This window comes from Triticum aestivum, chromosome 2D (assembly GCF_018294505.1).
Source record: "Triticum aestivum cultivar Chinese Spring chromosome 2D, IWGSC CS RefSeq v2.1, whole genome shotgun sequence".
In the NCBI taxonomy this organism is placed as follows: domain Eukaryota; kingdom Viridiplantae; phylum Streptophyta; class Magnoliopsida; order Poales; family Poaceae; genus Triticum; species Triticum aestivum.
The window spans coordinates 435,652,136-435,671,043 of NC_057799.1; the positions used below are offsets into that span (position 1 = coordinate 435,652,136).

Sequence of the window (18,908 nt, forward strand, 5' to 3'; positions counted from 1 at the left end):
ATCATGCAACGTCAGCAAGAGTTGGTAATCCTCAGCGGGTATCTTGCCGTGCAAGCGGTAGTACCTAACATGCTCCAGTTGTTCCATCAGTGGATGTGTATGCTCCGTAATAAAGCAAGTCACTGTCCATCTCTCCTGCCTAAGCCCAACAATCATACACGCCTTACAATCATGACGGAGCATCCTGTTCTTATGACGTGTTCTTGTTACATCCATTCCAGCGCTAGGCTTCCTGCTGGAGTTGTTTTTTTCCATCGCAATGCTCTCTGAGGTGTTACTCGTTTTCGCTTTATCGGGCTTTCTAGCGTGCATACACCTAAAGACCCTCTTGATCATTATTGCATCCTCTTTCTTCTAGCCCCTCTTCTGGTTGTACTTTGTAGAAAATATATGTGTCCCGAATCCCAACTTGAAGGCATAGTCCTTGTAGAATTTCTGGGCATCCTCAATTGTGTCAAACACCATGCCAACATAGGGCGGCAACGGCTGCGATGAAACATCTTCATCATCTTCATCATCTTGCATCACATCATCAGCATGCAACAAACCATTTGAATCTTCACCACCATCAACAGAAATGTTCCCTTGGACGCAACTCTCTTCCCCTTCAGTCCCAGCTTCATGCAAATGAGGCACATGATTTTTGTAAATAGTGTAGTGCAACAGTCATTTTTCATCTACATGGAATCAACAGTTCTTATGTTGTTTCAAGAATTCAGGTGCACAGTTTTTGTCATGTTTCAGGGACAATCAAAATATTTTCCAGGTGCACAGATATATTAGACACATATTTTTCACTCACCGTGGCATACATAATCAAAATGGTATCAGAGGCATTTGTCACAGAGTGATTTATTTTGCTCTTTTCATCAAATAGGTTGACAAACAACAAGTAACAATCATCTCATAATGCAACTAAAAAAATAGAGGGGAATTCTAGCTCAGCCTTGTTTGCACAACACACATAGGGCTTCATGTGTTTTAGAGACACACATGTGTACATGTTTCAGGGTCGGAAACTCACCCAGCTCCCCTGATGCGGTCTGGTCGAAGGAGCTTTAGGAAACACAACCGCGGGAGGAGGTGGGGGGGGGGGGGTTGTGAATCAGGATGAGACTCCAGCTCGCGGCGGGTCGGAGTTGAGAAGGATTGACGCGACTGTTCTCAAAGCAAGGCCCCTCTGTGAGGTAGATCTACACTGGGTCCAATCATCTGTCCGCGATATGGTGCGCCATGACGTTGCAGAGAGGCGCCTAGAAGAATTACTTGTTCCTGCGCGCCGGCGGCAACTGGTTTTGCGGAGGTTGGGGCGGCGCCGCGCTGGGCGCAGCTCGGTCGAGACGGTGGATAGGGGCTCTGTTTTTTGAAACAGAGTTGTTGTTGCGGGAAGTAAAGAAGGGTGAGTCGGGGCGCGGTTGTTACATCCGACGACTGTTAGCACGCTGATCGAACGGACGTCCATGCGGCGGATCGTTGTAACACATCCGCCAGCCGACCGCGTAGCGCGTCGCCCATATAATTTGCAAAAAGAATTAGAAAAGTTGACCCTTCTATGTACTGTACAAAAGTACTTCCTCTGTAAACTAATATAAGAGCGTTTAGATCACTATTTTAGTATTCTAAACGCTCTTATATTAGTTTACGGAGGGAGTAGATTGGAATGAAAAAACCAGCTGATTTTTTTCCGGCTTATTTGCCAGCACCGTCGCTTATCGTTCTTAACTACCTCCCGTCCCGTCAAAGAAAAGAAAAAAACACCTCCCGTAATCCCATCCCTCCCCTCGTTTCCCCGTCGCACGCGACCTCAGAGGCGATGCGGCGGTGTTAGGGTTTGTGCCGCCGCCCCGTCCGCTCCCCCTCCGTTGCCGGCCACAGGCAATATCACGCCGCCGCCTGATTTCTTATCTCCCTCGCCCCCCAGCCCCCCACGCACACACCCTCCACGCCTCGTCCGCGACCCCTCGGCGACGGCGGCAGGAGGTCACCTCTGCTTCTTCACGACGACCTCCGGAAGCTGCCCGCCAGCCGGCCCCTCCAGCAACCTCCCATCCGCGCCGGTTCCACCTCTCCCGAGCAAGGTATGGACCCATTACTTTTGATAAATGCCTGAAATCTGCCGAGTCTGTATCAATTTGGTGGCAGATTCGGTTTTCTTTATAGTGTGTAATGATTAATTTGGAATGCAATAGATGGACAAGGCAAATCGGATGTCCTACTAATAAGGTTTTTATATGAGATATACTGTAAAAAACAGAGTTTTTTCCTGAGGCATGCAAAAGAAGAGTCAGGGAATAAGATTAGGCCATTAGGATGTTCGGATCAGATCGAAACCAGACATACTGTAAAAAAAGGGTTTGTAAGTATAAAATTGAGAGTTTTGCAGGTTCCCACAGTTGCATAAAAAAATGTGCAGCTTTGTGTTGTGTTACTTTAGATAATTGTGTTACTTTTGTGTTGGGGTGGAGTCTGGAGTGGGATAGTTCATGTTTGAACTTATTAGCTTTATAATCTAGTTTAATCCCTTCTGCACAATGTCAGTTAGGTGGTCAAATTTTGCTCTTGTATTGAGTTCCAACATTCAGTAAAGCTACTAACTAGTCGTGCTTTGATCGGTAGCTGGGAAAACACCTTGAGAACACAACACACTTGTAAACTGAACTCTCCATTAGGTTTCACGTTGGGTTACCTACTCAATAACTATGAAGATACCTTTCCTCTACCATTGTCTGCTTGTAACAAGTTTGTCAAAGGATTTGATATTTGGCTTTCATGATCATCAGAAAAATCTGAACCGTGGTTATTGCATTTTGTTACAGTCTCGTATTTGGCAGGAGCACACTTTGTGTTGCAGTATTTATTGCTTTTGAAGTTAATTTTACCGATCATGAATTGTAATGAACTTAATTTAGGAAATATGGGTTATTTTATTGTACAAAAAATGGATTTATGGGGTGATTAAGGCCCCGCTCCGTAGCCCTCCAGCTCCCAACTCTGAGGACGGAGCACATGGACTGCCCCGAACAATATAACTCTGTGAGCTGAATTGGTAGATCTGGGCTAGGCGTATGCAAATTTCTGGAGCGAGGGATTCCAGGATTCCTGATCTAGCCAAACGATGAGTTGCTCAGAATTACCTGCAAATACCACTGGACTCAGCTGACCCGGATGGAAAAAACCGCCTCGACCCGTCTCCTCTTGCACATAGCGACCTAAGCCTAGCGCTGACACACCGCCACCGCCGCCAGCATCTCCCGCCAATACCCTGAACCCCTGACGCAAGCCAAGTTTTGGTGCCTTCACGTGGTCCTCCTGGCCCCGACTCATCGCTGTAATTAAGAAACCCCTTCGGTTCGTTATATTCCACATGTCACAAATTTGTTTGAATTACTGGGCTTCCATGAAGGACAGGACAAGCAGTTAATCAAAGCTGTATGGATTCATTGTTATTATATAGCACCCATTCTTTTGTATGTATTGGGAATATAGTTTGATGCCTTTAGCTCCTCACAACTTACTGTATGTTAAATTTCAAAATATGTATGCAGTTTGCTACGTGCATAGCTGCACCTTCCATCCCGTTTATGTATGCTTATATGGTACTAAGTTTGCAATGGTGACATTATATCTCTTTCTTTGCCAGGTTTTTTTGTAAGAAAAGAAGAAAAACATAGATGGATATCATGCAGACTAGTGATTCTTCACATCATGGAATTGTAGAGAACAGCCCTTATACAACTCCCTATGATAGACGTGTGGAAGGTGATCAACTTGGTGCTTCGTGGTATTTTAGTAGAAAAGAAATAGAAGAGAATTCCCTTTCAAGGAGAGATGGTATTGATTTAAAGAAGGAGTCTTACCTTCGCAAGTCATACTGCACTTTCCTTCAGGATTTCGGGATGAGGCTTAAAGTGTAAGAATATATTGTACCATGGGTATTTTATTGTTACATCTTTTACTGAGTAATATACCTGATGTTTTAGCAGTATTATTTGAATCTTGAAAGTTCTTTTCAAGTTTCTGCAGATAACTGGATGTTTTCCTATAGCTTAATTTCATTCAAGCAGTTTTTGTTTCTTTCTCATTTTCCGTTAAGAATATCTGAGATACTTTATGATTGGTGTCACCCTCATTTTATTTTCAAAACCTGAGGAAAGTACAGTGCACACTTAAAGCATAAATGATTGCATTTTTTTATGACAGTTCTTGTATTGTACTGTGCATGACTATGTTCTATAACCTTTACGGACAGATTGTCAGGGCCTGTTTAGTTGGAAGCGTTAAGGCGAGTTTGACCTAGTTAGGCAAGTGTCTGACATGCTCAGACACTCTTAGGCTGCGAATCAACATACATTTAATGGTAATATTTGATGGGAGGAATAGCTAAAGCATACACTGTGAGGTATGTTTGTTAAAAACATAAGATGTTAGGGATGCAGATGTTATTCAGAAGATCACACAAGCATCACCTCTGGTGATCGAGGGAACATGACGCATAGGTTTAAAATAAACAGTGTCCTTACATGATAGGTTGCCAAGCATGCTGACTGCTCAAGTGCTAGTTTAATCATTTCCCCTTCCAGAAAAACTTGTCTGCTTTTTCCTGGCATTTTACTTGACTATATGGACTAAATGTTTTTATTTAATCATGCGATATATGTACTATGTTAAATATTTGATAATTATCTGATCGTTGACCCGTCCAGTTTTTCTTCTGTCTAAGCATTTTTGAGCATTTATGTGCACTCCATGCTTGTTAGCTTTGTATCTTAACTTTATTTCTGTGACAACATTCAGAGATAATTTAGCACTATTTGATGTGAATAATTTGATGGTAAAGCTCTCTATTATCAAGCCATGTGTAATTTGTTCAGCTGAGAGATTTGCTAGCACATGCTTGTTAATATGATATTTATGTTTGAAAGTTGCTAGATATGCCTGTGACGACACTACTATTCAGGTTTTACCTTTAAAAATGTCTTCTTCATCAGCACATGGCATTTTAGGAATAAGTTATTAACATATTGTTACTCAGCTTTTCCCTTTAAAAAGGGTTGATGTTTTCTTCATCAGCACACGGCATTTTAAGGAATAAGTTCTTAACATATAGTCCCTTTATATTCTTTGATTTTTTACTCTAGAGAATTTGTAACATATTGGCCCTTACCCCAGTGTTATGTTCATTGATTTGTTACTTTTAGCCCACTCGTTTTTATCGGGCATGCAACAATGGCTGATGACATCCTTGTCTAGGTAGAACAGTAAATATTCAACCGTATTTAGTGTTTTATAGCCCTTTATGTGCCCTTAGAACATTTGCTCCATGAATGTTTATGAAGCAGTAAAGACCCCGTTGTATTACTGCATGAATTGTGTTCTCTTGGGTGGGTTGATAGTTGTTTATGGTATTTTCTTTCCTTATTGATGAATTACTTCATTATGTAGGCCCCAAGTAACAATTGCTACAGCTATAGTATTTTGTCATCGTTTTTTCCTTCGTCAATCTCATGCCAAAAATGACAGACAGGTAAGCCTTGCTGAAATTTTTATGAGCTTATATGTCTGTTATCAAACAACATATTTTCTACTTTATCTGTAAATCGTTTTCTATGCATGGTAGGCAGTATACTAACATGTATTCAAACATTGATGCTCGCCACCCATATTGTGAAAGAGAAGAATAAATGATTTGTTGTCGCCTGTAGAACATGTATCTTATTGGATTCCATGATATGGTAAATTTTGTTTGGCTCTGCAGGAAAGACATGCAGGCTAACACTACAGGGCATCTTTGATTCAAATGATTTCTTAATGAATTTTAGACGATTCTAATCCTTAGGATTGTGTCTACATGGGTCGTTTGATTTGTAGGATTGCAATCTACATAAATTTTCCCTTGATCCATTTGCATTAGATTTCGAAGGAAAATTTACATCTACTCCAACCTCTTGTTAAAGAATCCTATGCTTTTGGGGTATTGAAGAAGACATGACACTCTATTGCTGTGTTTTTCTTATTTCTTTGCTTTAGAAATCCTGTGAATCAAAGCGGCCCTAAGTATTTTTTTTCTTGGATAGCGTACAATATAGAGCATGCTGCTTGCAATATGTTATTTTTTAGGGGTAGTATTTTTCTTATACTCAACTTCATGTTGCAAATTGTCAATGTAAGTTCATTATAATCTGCAGACAATAGCCACAGTTTGCATGTTCTTGGCGGGTAAAGTTGAAGAAACACCTAGACCCCTGAAGGATGTCGTACTCATCTCTTATGAGATCATCCACAAAAAGGATCCTGCTGCAGTCGCTCGAATTAAGCAGAAGGTGAGATTATTTTTGTGAGCATTCTCTTGATAGCACACATAATCTTTTTTATACTTGTTCTCCTCACAACATAAAGCTGCAACTCTTCTGTAGCCGGTGCATTTTTATTTCCTAGTACTGTGACAAGAACGGTTTGTATTGTTGTGTGTAGGAAGTGTATGAACAACAGAAGGTAGCACACATAATCTTTTTTATACTTGTTCTCCTCACAACATAAAGCTGCAACTCTTCTATAGCCGGTGCATTTTTATTTCCTAGTACTGTGACAAGAACGGTTTGTATTGTTGTGTGTAGGAAGTGTATGAACAACAGAAGGAACTTCTTTTGATCGGGGAGCGCCTTGTGCTTGTAACACTTGGTTTTGACATGAATGTGCACCACCCTTACAAGCCTTTGGTTGAAGCAATAAAAAAATTCAAGGTTGCTCAAAATGCACTTGCTCAAGTTGCCTGGAATTTTGTCAATGATGGGTATGCTGAAATTACCCTTATCCTTACAAAAATAGTAATCCCCCATTATGCCTATTTACTATACCTTAAAAGGGGTGTACAGGCTACGCACTTCGCTTTGCCTGCAATTTAAGCCCCATCATATTGCGGCCGGCGCAATCTTCCTTGCTGCAAAGTTCCTCAAAGTCAAGCTTCCAGCAGACGGGGAAAAGGTCTGGTGGCAAGAGTTTGATGTAACTCCACGGCAGTTGGAAGGTTGGTCCCTAGATACATAGTCAGTATTGCATATTTGCACAATTTTTACTATTCATTATTGTAAGGATAGTAGTTTAAATGCCTTTGAAAGCAAGCAGCAATTGTTCCCATGCTTTAGGCGCTTATGAGATTGGATGGCCAAAATTTCATCACCATCTTAATCTTAGTTCAGAAATGATACTGGAACTAGGTTGGTTAGGTCAGAGACACAAGGTGTTTCGTGAGGTGCACAGAGTACTGCTTCCTTTTAATAATTTGAGCAAGCTTGTCTTAGTTTTTTTACTTCTTTTTCACATTACAGCGCGTATTAGAAATCGAGGCGCAGCAAGCCAATGCACGCAGGATTATATTGTGCCCTAGTTATTGCACATCTAAGTAACTCAATCAAACATAAAAAGAAAATTAAAAATAAAAATTAAATACCCACACGAATCTCCACGTAAGATCAATGAGATAGGACTTAGATGTGCAATACTTAAGGCACATCTAGATGTGCTTTAGCAAAACTGATATACATATCACAAGCGGTTCCATGAGCAAATGCATTAAGCCTAATAAACAACCCCTCTTAACTCCTTGGTATGCGAGTTGTTGACTTGTTGTTAAGATGTGCTCCTTTTCTAAACGGAGTATTATTGTTCTGGGATACGGATACACAAGGGAATGCCATGACACTTGTATTTGGTAGCCTTATTTATGGAACTTGAGGTATTTTTGTTGGTGTTGAGTGTTGACTTGGAGGACAACTTTTCTGGTAGCCCTTGTCTGTTGTCATTTCTGTTATACCGAAAATTTGCTTAGTAGCATCACAATGAGGTATAGTTTGGAAATTATCATCTAACATGTGGATGGCATGTGGGGCCTGGGAGCACACTAAGCAGCAGACTGCATTTTTCAGCTTGGTGATTTTCCAACGGTACTGAGCAGTATTGCCCGTTATTATATCTATTTTTATAGAGCTGATGCTCCTTTTACTCCATTTCTGTCATGGTGATGGTTTTTATGCTCTTTGTTGTGAAGTAAGGTGCATACCAAAGAACCATTCTTATATTTTTTGTGACATTTGTTTTCAGAGGTTAGCAACCAAATGTTGGAGCTCTACGAGCAGAACCGTGTTGGACCACCACCTTCACAAGGGAATGATACCGAAGGCAGCTCTGCAAGTGTGGTTAATCAGCGTGCTCCTGTGAAAACTGAGGAGCCTCCTGCCCATGAAACTCATCAAGCACCTAGACAGTCGAGCGTACCAGGCCGTCACGGGCATGACCACCCTCAGCCTGAAAAGCAGAACTCAAACCAGAGGATACCCAAGAGTGAAGCAAGGGATGGCACTACCAACAGCAATGAAGGCACAAATATGTCCTCATCAATGATGGATGCGATGAAAAAGATAGATAAGGATAAGGTGAAAGCTGCGCTGGAGAAACGGAGGAAGTCGAAAGGCGATGCTGGTAGGAAAGTGGACGTCATGGATGATGATGACCTGATTGAGAGGGAGCTGGAACATGGCGTGGAGTTGGCTGCCGAGGACGAGAAAAAACACGACAGAAGGCAGAGCTGGCCCCACCCCGCGCACCGGGAGGATCACCAGAACACGGCTTGCAAGGCGGAGAACACCGAAGAGGGCGAGCTGTCCCTGGATGGCCAGGAATACCGCTCTCCTGGCCCCGACAACCGGAAGAGGAAGGACGTGCACGAGCACAGGAGCAATGACCGCAGCGCCGAGAGAGACATCAAGAGGCTGAGGCCATGAGATGAAGTATTCATTGTCGTCGCCCTGGCGAAGGTGATCGGCGGTGATGGACTGAGAACTGGTGTTTTGAGCGCCAATGCGTGGTACCTAGTTTTTGCATCGCGGGAACATACAGGTGCTTGTTTGCCTATGCTGGGAGATTTGAAATGTACTGTACTGTAACTTGAAAAGATGAGGAGTATGTACATGTTCAGGTTATGGAACATTCGGCAGCCGTTTGGTGTTGAGGAACGATAGGAAAGAGGCTGCATGGCCTGCACCCGTAGGCTATATAAATAGCATTTTAAATACATGGATTCCAAGCATTTGGATTGGGACATTTATATGGATTTGAAACAAATTTGTTTGGGACATTTCTATGCTGGTGCTGTGATCTGATGCTCCGTATTTTGGGTGTGCCATTGGTACTGTCAATCATCGTCAGTTAATTGGTGTGAGAAGCGAGTAATGAACGAGGGACCCTCTATTTGAAAGTGACGGCGACGAACGGCCGTCAGCTTGACGCCACCGCCGGCCATCGCTGCCCTCGGGCGGCGATTAATAACCAGGCTATTGATTTGTTTCGGTACATTTTCGTAACAAATAGACAGCCGCAGGCGCAATACACACAAAAATTGCCGCCTGAGCAACGAGCCATTCTTCGCGGGCGCATCAGGCGTGACGCACCCGCCGTCTCCGTACTACGAGCGCCCAGTCCAGACCGACCGGACGGAGCCGGCCGCCCAGGCCCCGGCGTCCCGCACGAACGCGACGGCCGCCTCGCACTCGGCGATCACCAGCTTGTCTGCCCCGGGCCTCGTGATCGGCGGGAAGAAGAGCCAGAAGGCCGTCACGAGCACGAACGCCAGCGTCAGCGGGGTGGCCACCAGCCGCGGCGGGCGCCACCACGCCTCGTGCCTCGCCCACCACGCCTCCGCCACCGCGCACGCGCCGTGCAGCGCGAAGAATGCCGTCGCCTCCCCGGTGGGCGGCCGCAGCGTGATGTAGTAGAACATGAGCTCGTGCACCAGCCCGGACACCAGGAACGTCGCGAGCACCCCCGCGGGCTGGCCCAGGCGCGCGCGCACGGGGCGGTACACGCACGGCCGGAGCACGGCGGGCACCGACAGGTTCCAGCGCCGGCCCCAGAAGTCCCGCAGCGACGCCGACAGGTACGGCCGGTCGAACTGCGGCTCCAGATCCATGCCCAGCAGCGCGCGCGCCGCCGCGGCCGCCGACGCCAGGACCAGCTCCAGGGCCAAGTACACGTGGAACGCGTAGAGTGTGAGCAGGACGTACTGGTTCATCACCTCCTGGTACCGGTACAGCGACACGATGACGGCGAGCAGCGCGGCCATGACGGCGGAGGAGGCGAGGTCCAGGCCCGACGACGTGCCTTGAGCCTTGTCGGGCCCGTCGCCGCGGAGCCTGACGGGGCCGGAGGCGACGGCGACGAAGGCGGGCAACGGGAGGGACGGGTGGAGGGGGCCCTGCCCGGCGGCGAGGCGGAGGAGCTTGAACTCGGCGAGCCAGGCGAGGAAGAACCCGGAGATGGCGCGCGGGTGGATGGCGCGGAAGGCGAAGGGGAGGAACAGGAGGGCGGCGAGCACCGGGAGGAACGCGGCGAGGCGGGGCAGGCCCGGGCGGAGGCGCCCGGCGGCGAAACGGACGTAGCACATGGCCGCGGTCACCGCGGCCGAGACCGCCGCCAGGCTGCGCAGGTCGCCGCCGGCCATTCTTGATGGCCGTTTGCCCAGATGTGACGGCCACCGGAGGTTACTCGCGCCGCCTTATTGTAGAGCTTTACAAGATCCAGGAGCACGCGCGAGATCGGGAATTTCGTGGTGGTCTTCTTCGAGTCAACAGTGTGAGCTCACTTGGCAGATGGAAGCACGATAATAAGTAGGATTTTCTTCTTCTTTTGGCTGCCCCGCTGTCATCATCATTATATAATGTCGAAAGGGAAACATATTAGTAGCAGAAGAATCCATGCTAGTGGTAATCTGCTAGCCCACCTAAGTGCCCAACAGCCCAAGTGGATTGAAACAAACAAGAATGGAGTATGACCAACGTCATGATTGAAGCAGATGGTTGAGGCGATCAACAACTCGGGGAGCCATGAACCCCCAATAGAGTTTTACTGAGAGAGATTAAAGCTTTAGCCCTTTTGCATTATTGGAATAAGGATTTCTGGTTAAGGAAAAAATACAGTCCAAGTGCATCGGGCATCGCATTGCAAGGGCCCCAAATTCAAACGCCCATACAAAGGAGTGAAGCATGAACGCTAGCAGCTAGCTAGTGATTATGCCCGCTTGCAGAACTTGTACACGGCAAACACCAATTTTTTTTTGGAATCAGAGGCAAACGTTTTGCCTCATCGATTAATTAAGAAAAAAGAGAATTGCCCAGTTAATTTAAGTAAAACCGGGCGAAAACCTATACAAACGGAGCACAGACCAACTACTCACATGGCAAGAAACTCCACAACCGCATAGTCGGCCCTTGCCAAACTCCCCGAATGCACAACATCCACAAACCCCGACACTGCTCCTATGCCAAGTGAATCCCGACAAGAACACCTCGACACAAGACATCATGCACCTTCCAGTCCAAGAGGACATGCTGAGAGACCGAAGATCATCCATCAAGCAACCAGAGACGCCTTGCCTATGACACCAATCTTGCATTTGCCCACCTTCTTTTGTTTGCCCCTTATTGGCGTCCCCGTCAAGAGGCAAATAATCGACCTTCCCAAACCAGGTCTAGCAACCTCCATGCTAGCGCGCAAGTCACAAAGTTCCTTCGCGAAGAGAGCATAGGTGCCAACTCACTTGGCTCAACGGCCATGCCACTCACAGGCATCACCTGCTCGATGGTCGCAGATGATGGAACGGTAGCAACATCTGAAACTTCGCGCTCCATGGCCAACGCCTGATGCCCAATGGACTTAGGCGAGCGAGAGAACGCGCCGTCCAAATCACTGCTCTCCTCGACATCAACTATCTGGCTCGATTCCAGGGTTGATGCCGGCGGTAATGAAGGAAATATGCCCTAGAGGCAATAATAAAGTTGTTATTTTATATTTCCTTTTCATGATAAAAGTTTATTATTCATGTTAGAATTGTATTGGTCGGATGCCGCAGGAATACCTTGTGTGCTATCAAACGTCACAACGTAACTGGGTGATCATAAAGATGCTCTGCAGGTATCTCCGAAGGTGTTTGTTGAGTTGGCATAGATCGAGATTATGATTTGTCACTCTGAGTATCGGAGAGGTATCTCTATGCCCTCTCGGTAATACACATCATAAGAAGCCTTGCAAGCAAATGACTAAGGAGTTAGTTACGAGATGATGTATTACGAAACGAGTAAAGAGACTTGCCGGGTAACGAGATTGAACTAGGTATGAAGATACCGACGATCGAATCTCGGGCAAGTAACATACCGACAGACAAAGGGAATTACGTATGTTGTCATAAAGGTTCAACCGATAAAGATCTTCATGGAATATGTAGGAACCAATATGGGCATCCAGGTCCCGCTATTGGTTATTGACCGGAGAAGAGTCTCGGTCAAGTCTACATCATTCTCGAACCCGTAGGGTCCGCACGCTTAACGTTCGTTGACGATATAATATTGTATGAGTTATGTATGTTGGTGACTGACTGTTGTTCGGAGTCCCGGATGAGATCACGAACATGACGAGGAGCTCCGGAATGGCCCGGTGATAAAGATTGATATATGGGATAATAGTGTTTGGTCTTCGGAAGGGTTCCGGAATTCACCGAAAGGGGTTCCGGATGTTTCGTAAAATGTTTGGGTACGGGAACACTTTATTTGGGCCAAAGGGGAAAGCCCACAAGGCTTTTGGAAATTGCAAAAGGAAGTTTTGCGGAGGCTAGGGGCCAGACGCCAGGGACCCTGGCGTCTGGGTCCAGACGCCGGAAACCCTGGCGTCTGGCCCTGGAGTCCGAGAAGGACTCTTGCCTTTCGGGCAAAACCGACTTTGAGGAGGCTTTTACTCCAAGTTTCGACCCCAAGGCTCAACATATAAATAGAGAGGCAGGGCTAGCACCCAAGAGACATCAAGATTCACCAAGCCGTGTGCCGGCAACCCTGTCCCCTCTAGTTTATCCTTCGTCTAGTTTCTGTAGTGCTTGGCGAAGCCCCGCGAACCGTCACCACGCCGCCGTGCTGCCGGAACTCATCTACTATTTCGCCCCTCTTGCTGGATCGAGAAGGCGAGGACGTCATCGAGCTGAACGTGTGCTGAACGCGGAGGTCCTGTACGTTCGGTACTTGATCGGGACGGATCGTGAAGGTGTACGACTACATCAACCGCGTTGATTAACGCTTTCGCTTAGCGATCTTCAAGGGTATGAAGATGCTCTCCCCTCTCGTATCTATGCATCTCCATGGATATATCTTGCATGTGCGTAGAATTTTTTTTTGTTTTCCATGCAACGTTTCCCAACAGTGGCATCCAAGCTAGGTCTATGCATAGATGATATGCACGAGTAGAACACAAAGTGTTGTGGGCGGTGATAGTCATACTGTTTACCGCCAACGTCTTATTTTGATTCAACGTTATTGTAAGATGAAGCGGCCCAGACCAACCTTACATGTCCACGTACATGAGACCGGTTCCACCGACAGACATGCAACTAGTTTTGCATAAAGGTGGCTGGCGGGTGTCTGTTTCTCCTACTTTAGTCGAATTGAATTTGACTGCGGCCGGTCCTTGAAGAAGGTTAAAACAACAAACTTGATAAATCACCGTTGTGGTTTTTGCCGTAGGTAAGAACGGTTCTTGCTAGAAGCCCGTAGTAGCCACGTAAAACTTGCAACAGCAAAGTAGAGGACGCCTAACTTGTTTTTGCAGGGCATGTTGTGATGTGATATGGTCAAGACATGATGTGATATACGTTATTGTATGAGATGATCATGTTTTGTAATTTATCGGCAACTGGTAGGAGCCTTATGGTTGTCTCTTTATTGTATGAAATGCAAACGCCATGTAATTGCTTTACTTTATCACTATGCAGCGATAGTTGTAGAAGCAATAGTTGGCGAGACGACCGCGACGCAATGATGGAGATCAAGGTGTCGAGCCGATGACGATGGAGATCATGACGATGCTTTGGAGATGGTGATCAAAAGCACGAGATGATGATGGCCATATCATGTCACATATTTTGATTGCATGTGATGTTTATCTTTTAATGCATCTTATTTTGCTTAGAACGACGGTAGCATTATAAGATGATCCCTTCACTAAATTTCAAGATATAAGTGTTCTCCCCGAATATGCACCGTTGCGAAAGTTCATTGTTTCGAGACACCACGTGATGATCGGGTGTGGTAGACTCTATGTTCACATACAACGGGTGTAAGACAGTTTTGCACATGCATAATACTTGGGTTAAACTTGACGAGCCTATCATGTACAGACATGGACTCGGAACACTAGAGACCGAAAGGTCGAACGTGAGTCATATAGTAGATATGATCAACTTAGAGATGTTCACCATTGATGACTACCCCATCTCACATGATGATCGGACATGCTTAGTTGATTTGGATCATGTATCACTTAGATAACTTGAGGGATGTTTATTTAAGTGGGAGTTCATTATTAATTTGATTAATTGAGCTTAATTTATCATGAACTTAGTCTTATAGTTTTGCATATCTATCTTGTAGATCAATGGCCCGAGCTACCGTTCCCCTGAATTTTAATGCGTTCCTAGAGAAAGCTAAGTTGAAAGATGATGGTAGTAACTACACAGACTGGGTCTGTAACTTGAGGATTATCCTCATTGCTGCACAGAAGAATTATGTCCTTGATGCACCGCTAGGTGACAGGCCTGCTACAGGAGCTGATGCAGATGTTATGAACGTCTGGCAAGCTCGATCTGGTGACTACTCTATAGTTCAGTGTGCCATGCTTTACGGCCTAGAACCGGGACTTCAAAGACGTTTTGAACGTCATGGAGCATGAGATGTTCCAAGAGTTGAAGTTAATATTTCAAGCAAATGTCGGGTTGAGAGATATGAAGTCTCCAACAAGTTCTATAGTTGCAAGATGGAGGAGAACAGTTCTGTCAGTGAACACATACTCAAAATGTCTGGGTATTATAATCACTTGACTTAGCTGGGAGTTAATCTTCCAATTGATTGTGTTATTAACATAGTTCTTCAATCACTGCCACCAAGCTACAAAGGCTTCATGATGAACTATAATATTCAAGGGATGAACAAAATAATTCCCGAGCTCTTCGCAATGCTTAAGGCCGTGGAGGTAGAAATCAAGAAGGAGCATCAAGTGTTGATGGTTAACAAGACCACTAGTTTAAAGAAAAAGGGCAAAGGGAAGAAAGGGAACTTAAAAAAGAATGGCAAGCAAGTTGCCGCTCCTGGGAAGAAACCCAAAGCTGGACCTAAGCCTGAAACTGAGTGATTCTACTGCAAAGGGAGTGGTCACTTGAAGCAGAACTGCCCCAAGTATTTGGCGGATAAGAAGGATGGCAAAGTGAACAAAGGTATACTTGATATACATGTAATTGATGTGTTCCTTACTAATGCTCGTAGTAGCGCCTGGGTATTTGATACTGGTTCGGTTGCTCATATTTGTAACTCGAAATAGGAGCTGCAGAATAAACGAAGATTGGCTAAGGACGAGGCGACAATGCGCGTCGGGAATGGTTTCAAGGTCGATGTGATAGCCGTCGGTACGCTACCTCTACATCTACCTCCGGGGTTAGTTTTAGACCTTAATAATTTTTATTTGGTGCCTGTGTTGAACATGAACATTATATCTGGATCTTATCTATTGCGAGATGGTAATTCATTTAAGTCAGAGAATAATGGTTGTTCTATTTATATGAATAATATCTTTTATGGTCATGCACCCTTGAAGAGTGGTCTATTCTTGTTGAATCTCGATAGTAGTGATACACATATTCATAATATTGATGCCAAAAGATGCAAAGTTGATAATAATAATGCAACATATTTGTGGCACTACCGTTTAGGTCATATTGGTGTGCATGAAGAAACTCCATGCAGATGGGCTTTTGGAATCACTTGGTTATGAATCATTTGATACTTGCGAACCATGCCTTATGGGTAAGATGACTAAAACTCCGTTCTCCGAAACAATGGAGCGAGCTAATGACTTATTGGAAATAGTACATACCGATGTATGCGGTCCGATGAGTGTTCAAGCACGCGGCGGGTATCGTTATTTTCCGACCTTCACAGATGATTTGAGTAGTTATGGGTATATCTACTTGATGAAACACAAGTCTGAAACATTTGAAAAGTTCAAAGAATTTCAGAGTGAAGTGGAGAATCATCGTAACAAGAAAATAAAGTTTCTACGATCTGATCATGGAGGCAATATTTGAGTTACGAGTTTGGCCTTCATTTAAAACAATTTCAATAGTTTCACAACTCATGCCACCTGGAACACCACAGCGTAATGGTGTGTCCGAACGTCGTAACCGTACTTTATTAGATATGGTGAAATCTATGATGTCTCTTACCGATTTACCACTATCATTTTGGGGTTATGCGTTAGAGACATCTGCATTCACGTTAAATATGGCACCGTCCAAATCCGTTGAGACGACACCGTATGAACCGTGGTTTGGCAAGAAACCTAAGCTGTTGTTTCTTAAAGTTTGGGGATGCGATGCTTATGTCAAAAGGCTTCAGCCAGACAAGCTCGAACCCAAATCGAAGAAGTGCGTCTTCATAGGATACCCTAAAGAAACTATTGGGTACACCTTCTACCACAGATCCGAAGGCAAGATCTTTGTTCCTAAGTTTGGGTCCTTTCTAGAGAAGGAGTTTCTCTCAAAAGAAGTGTGTGGGAGGAAAGTAGAACATGATGAGGTAATTGTACCTTCTCTCGAATTGGAAAGTAGCACATCAGACAAAACCGTTCCTGTGATGCCTACACCTACTAGAGATGAAGCTAATGATAATGATCATGAAACTTCAGATCAAGTTGCTACTGAACCTCGTAAGTCAACCAGAGCACGATCCGCACCAGAGTGGTACTGTAATCCTATTCTGGAAGTCATGTTATTAGACCAAGGCGAACCTACGAACTATGAAGAAGCTATGATGAGCCCAGATTCCGGCAGATGGCTTGAGGCCATGAAATCTGAGATAGGATCCATGTGTGAGAACAAAGTGTGGACTTTGGTGGACTTGCCAGATGGTCGGCAAGCCATAGAAAATAAATGGATCTTCAAGAAGAAGACTGACGCTGATGGTAATGTTACTGTCTACAAAGCTCGACTTGTTACGAAAGGTTTTCGACAAGTTCAAGGAGTTGACTACGATGAGACATTCTCACCCGTAGCGATGCTTAAGTCAGTCCGAATCATGTTAGCAATTGCCGCATTTTATGATTATGAAATCTGGCAAATGGATGTCAAAATTGCATTCCTTATTGGATATCTTAAAGAAGAGTTGTATATGATGCAACCAGAAGGTTTTGTCGATCCTAAAGGTGCTAACAAAGTGTGCAAGCTCCAGCGATCCATCTATGGACTGGTACAAGCAACTCAGAGTTGGAATATACACTTTGATGAGCATATGGTTTTATACAGACTTACGGTGAAGCCCGTATTTACAAGAAAGTGAGTGGGAGCTCTGTAGCATTTCTGACATTATATGTGGATGACATATTGTTGATTGGAAATGATATATAATTTCTGGATAGCATAAAAGGATACTTGAATGAGAATGTTTCAATGAAACTCGGTGAAGCTGCTTATATATTGGGCATCAAGATCTATAGAGATAGATCGAGACGCTTAATAGGACTTTCACAAAGCACATACCTTGATAAATTTTGAAGAAGTTCAAAATGGATCAGTCAAAGAAAGGGTTCTTGCCTGTGTTACAAGGTGTGAAATTGAGTCAGACTCAAAGCCTGACTGTCGGTTCTATATCCGGCGTATCTCGTAGTAGGGGTCCTAAGCTAGGCGTCTTGGAGCGATGGTAACATGGACACGGGATTTTACCCAACTTCGGGCTCTCTCGAAGAGATAATACCCTACATGCTGCTTTTGATTGTATTCATATGGGGTGTAGTACAGAGTACATGTATCTACCACGAGATTGCAGTAATGAATATGAGATTATCTATTGACTAGCCTGGCCTCAGTTTATATAACACACCGGAGGCCTAGGGTTTAGGAGAGTCCTTCGCTTGGGCGCCAAGTCTTGTGGAAACCTCCTTGTATGCGGCATGGGCTGCTCGAAGTGGCCCATGAATGAACTGCCGTGGGGGGCGTCGACCCGATCCAGCTGGCCGGGAGACGACATGGTGAGTACCCTCTACTCCATGACACCGTCAGTAGCCCCCTGAACCGGTCTTGAAGTTGGGGATGCTCCTCGGTTCTTCCGAACTGTTCTTCATCTTCGGACGCCGATCTTGAAAACTGGTTCAACAAATCTTTCCCATCTTGATTGAGGATCGCCGAGCTGAATCCGAAGAATGCACACGTCGGGCATCCGAGGAGACCTTTCAGTTTTCGGGCTTTATCAATGCCTTGTTACTTTTTACACCACACCTCGGGTTTGAAGTTGCACTACAAAAAAAAGACACATCCGTGACATTTTGGGCTGAACGAAATTTTTTCTGTCATACTTATGACACTTCTATGACGATAATTGTGACAAAACCCGGTATCATCATAGATGTGGTGGGCTCCTACTTCTATGACAAAAAATCATGACAGAAAATGGGCTTTTCGTCCTGGGCGGGCCAGAGACGCAGCTGCATGACATTCTTTGGGACGTCCATGACGGAAAAAACAGTGGTAGAAGCGAGGGCGAGGAAAATATCGGGGTGTTCCCGGTTACGGTGGGTGGTCGGGGCCGAGCGATGCACGGAGGTTTGCGCGTTTCTCTCGTACACGCATGTGCGTGGGTGCGAGGCGTTGGGCTCTAACTGAACCCGAGCGAGGCATTCGCCTAGTGAACCCGAGCGATTGCACTGCAGGCTACGCGTTACTGAACCCGAGCGATCGATCGATGGCTGTTAACTGAACCCGATCGAGCGATTCCTTCGCTATTGCTGCTAACTGAAGCCGATCGATGCTGCCTCTGGATGAACAGTGAGCGTTGCGG

The 18,908-nt window shown here is 45.2% G+C and overlaps 2 protein-coding genes across 2 annotated transcripts; one reads left to right on the top strand and one right to left on the bottom strand.

Moving 5' to 3' along the window:
- Window positions 1-1,738: 1,738 nt before the first annotated feature.
- On the top strand, window positions 1,739-9,130 carry LOC123053666 (cyclin-T1-3). Its single transcript, XM_044477184.1, has 7 exons — window positions 1,739-2,078; window positions 3,641-3,910; window positions 5,443-5,524; window positions 6,186-6,320; window positions 6,615-6,790; window positions 6,873-7,024; window positions 8,098-9,130. The coding sequence occupies exons 2-7, from the start codon at window positions 3,672-3,674 to the stop codon at window positions 8,775-8,777; spliced, it is 1,464 nt and encodes a 487-aa protein (XP_044333119.1). The 5' UTR covers window positions 1,739-2,078; window positions 3,641-3,671; the 3' UTR covers window positions 8,778-9,130.
- Window positions 9,131-9,241: 111 nt separating this feature from the next.
- LOC123053667 (probable long-chain-alcohol O-fatty-acyltransferase 4) lies at window positions 9,242-10,871 on the bottom strand. The gene has a single exon (XM_044477185.1). It carries the CDS (start codon window positions 10,490-10,492, stop codon window positions 9,458-9,460), a length of 1,035 nt encoding a protein of 344 aa, XP_044333120.1. The 5' UTR covers window positions 10,493-10,871; the 3' UTR covers window positions 9,242-9,457.
- Window positions 10,872-18,908: the final 8,037 nt, after the last annotated feature.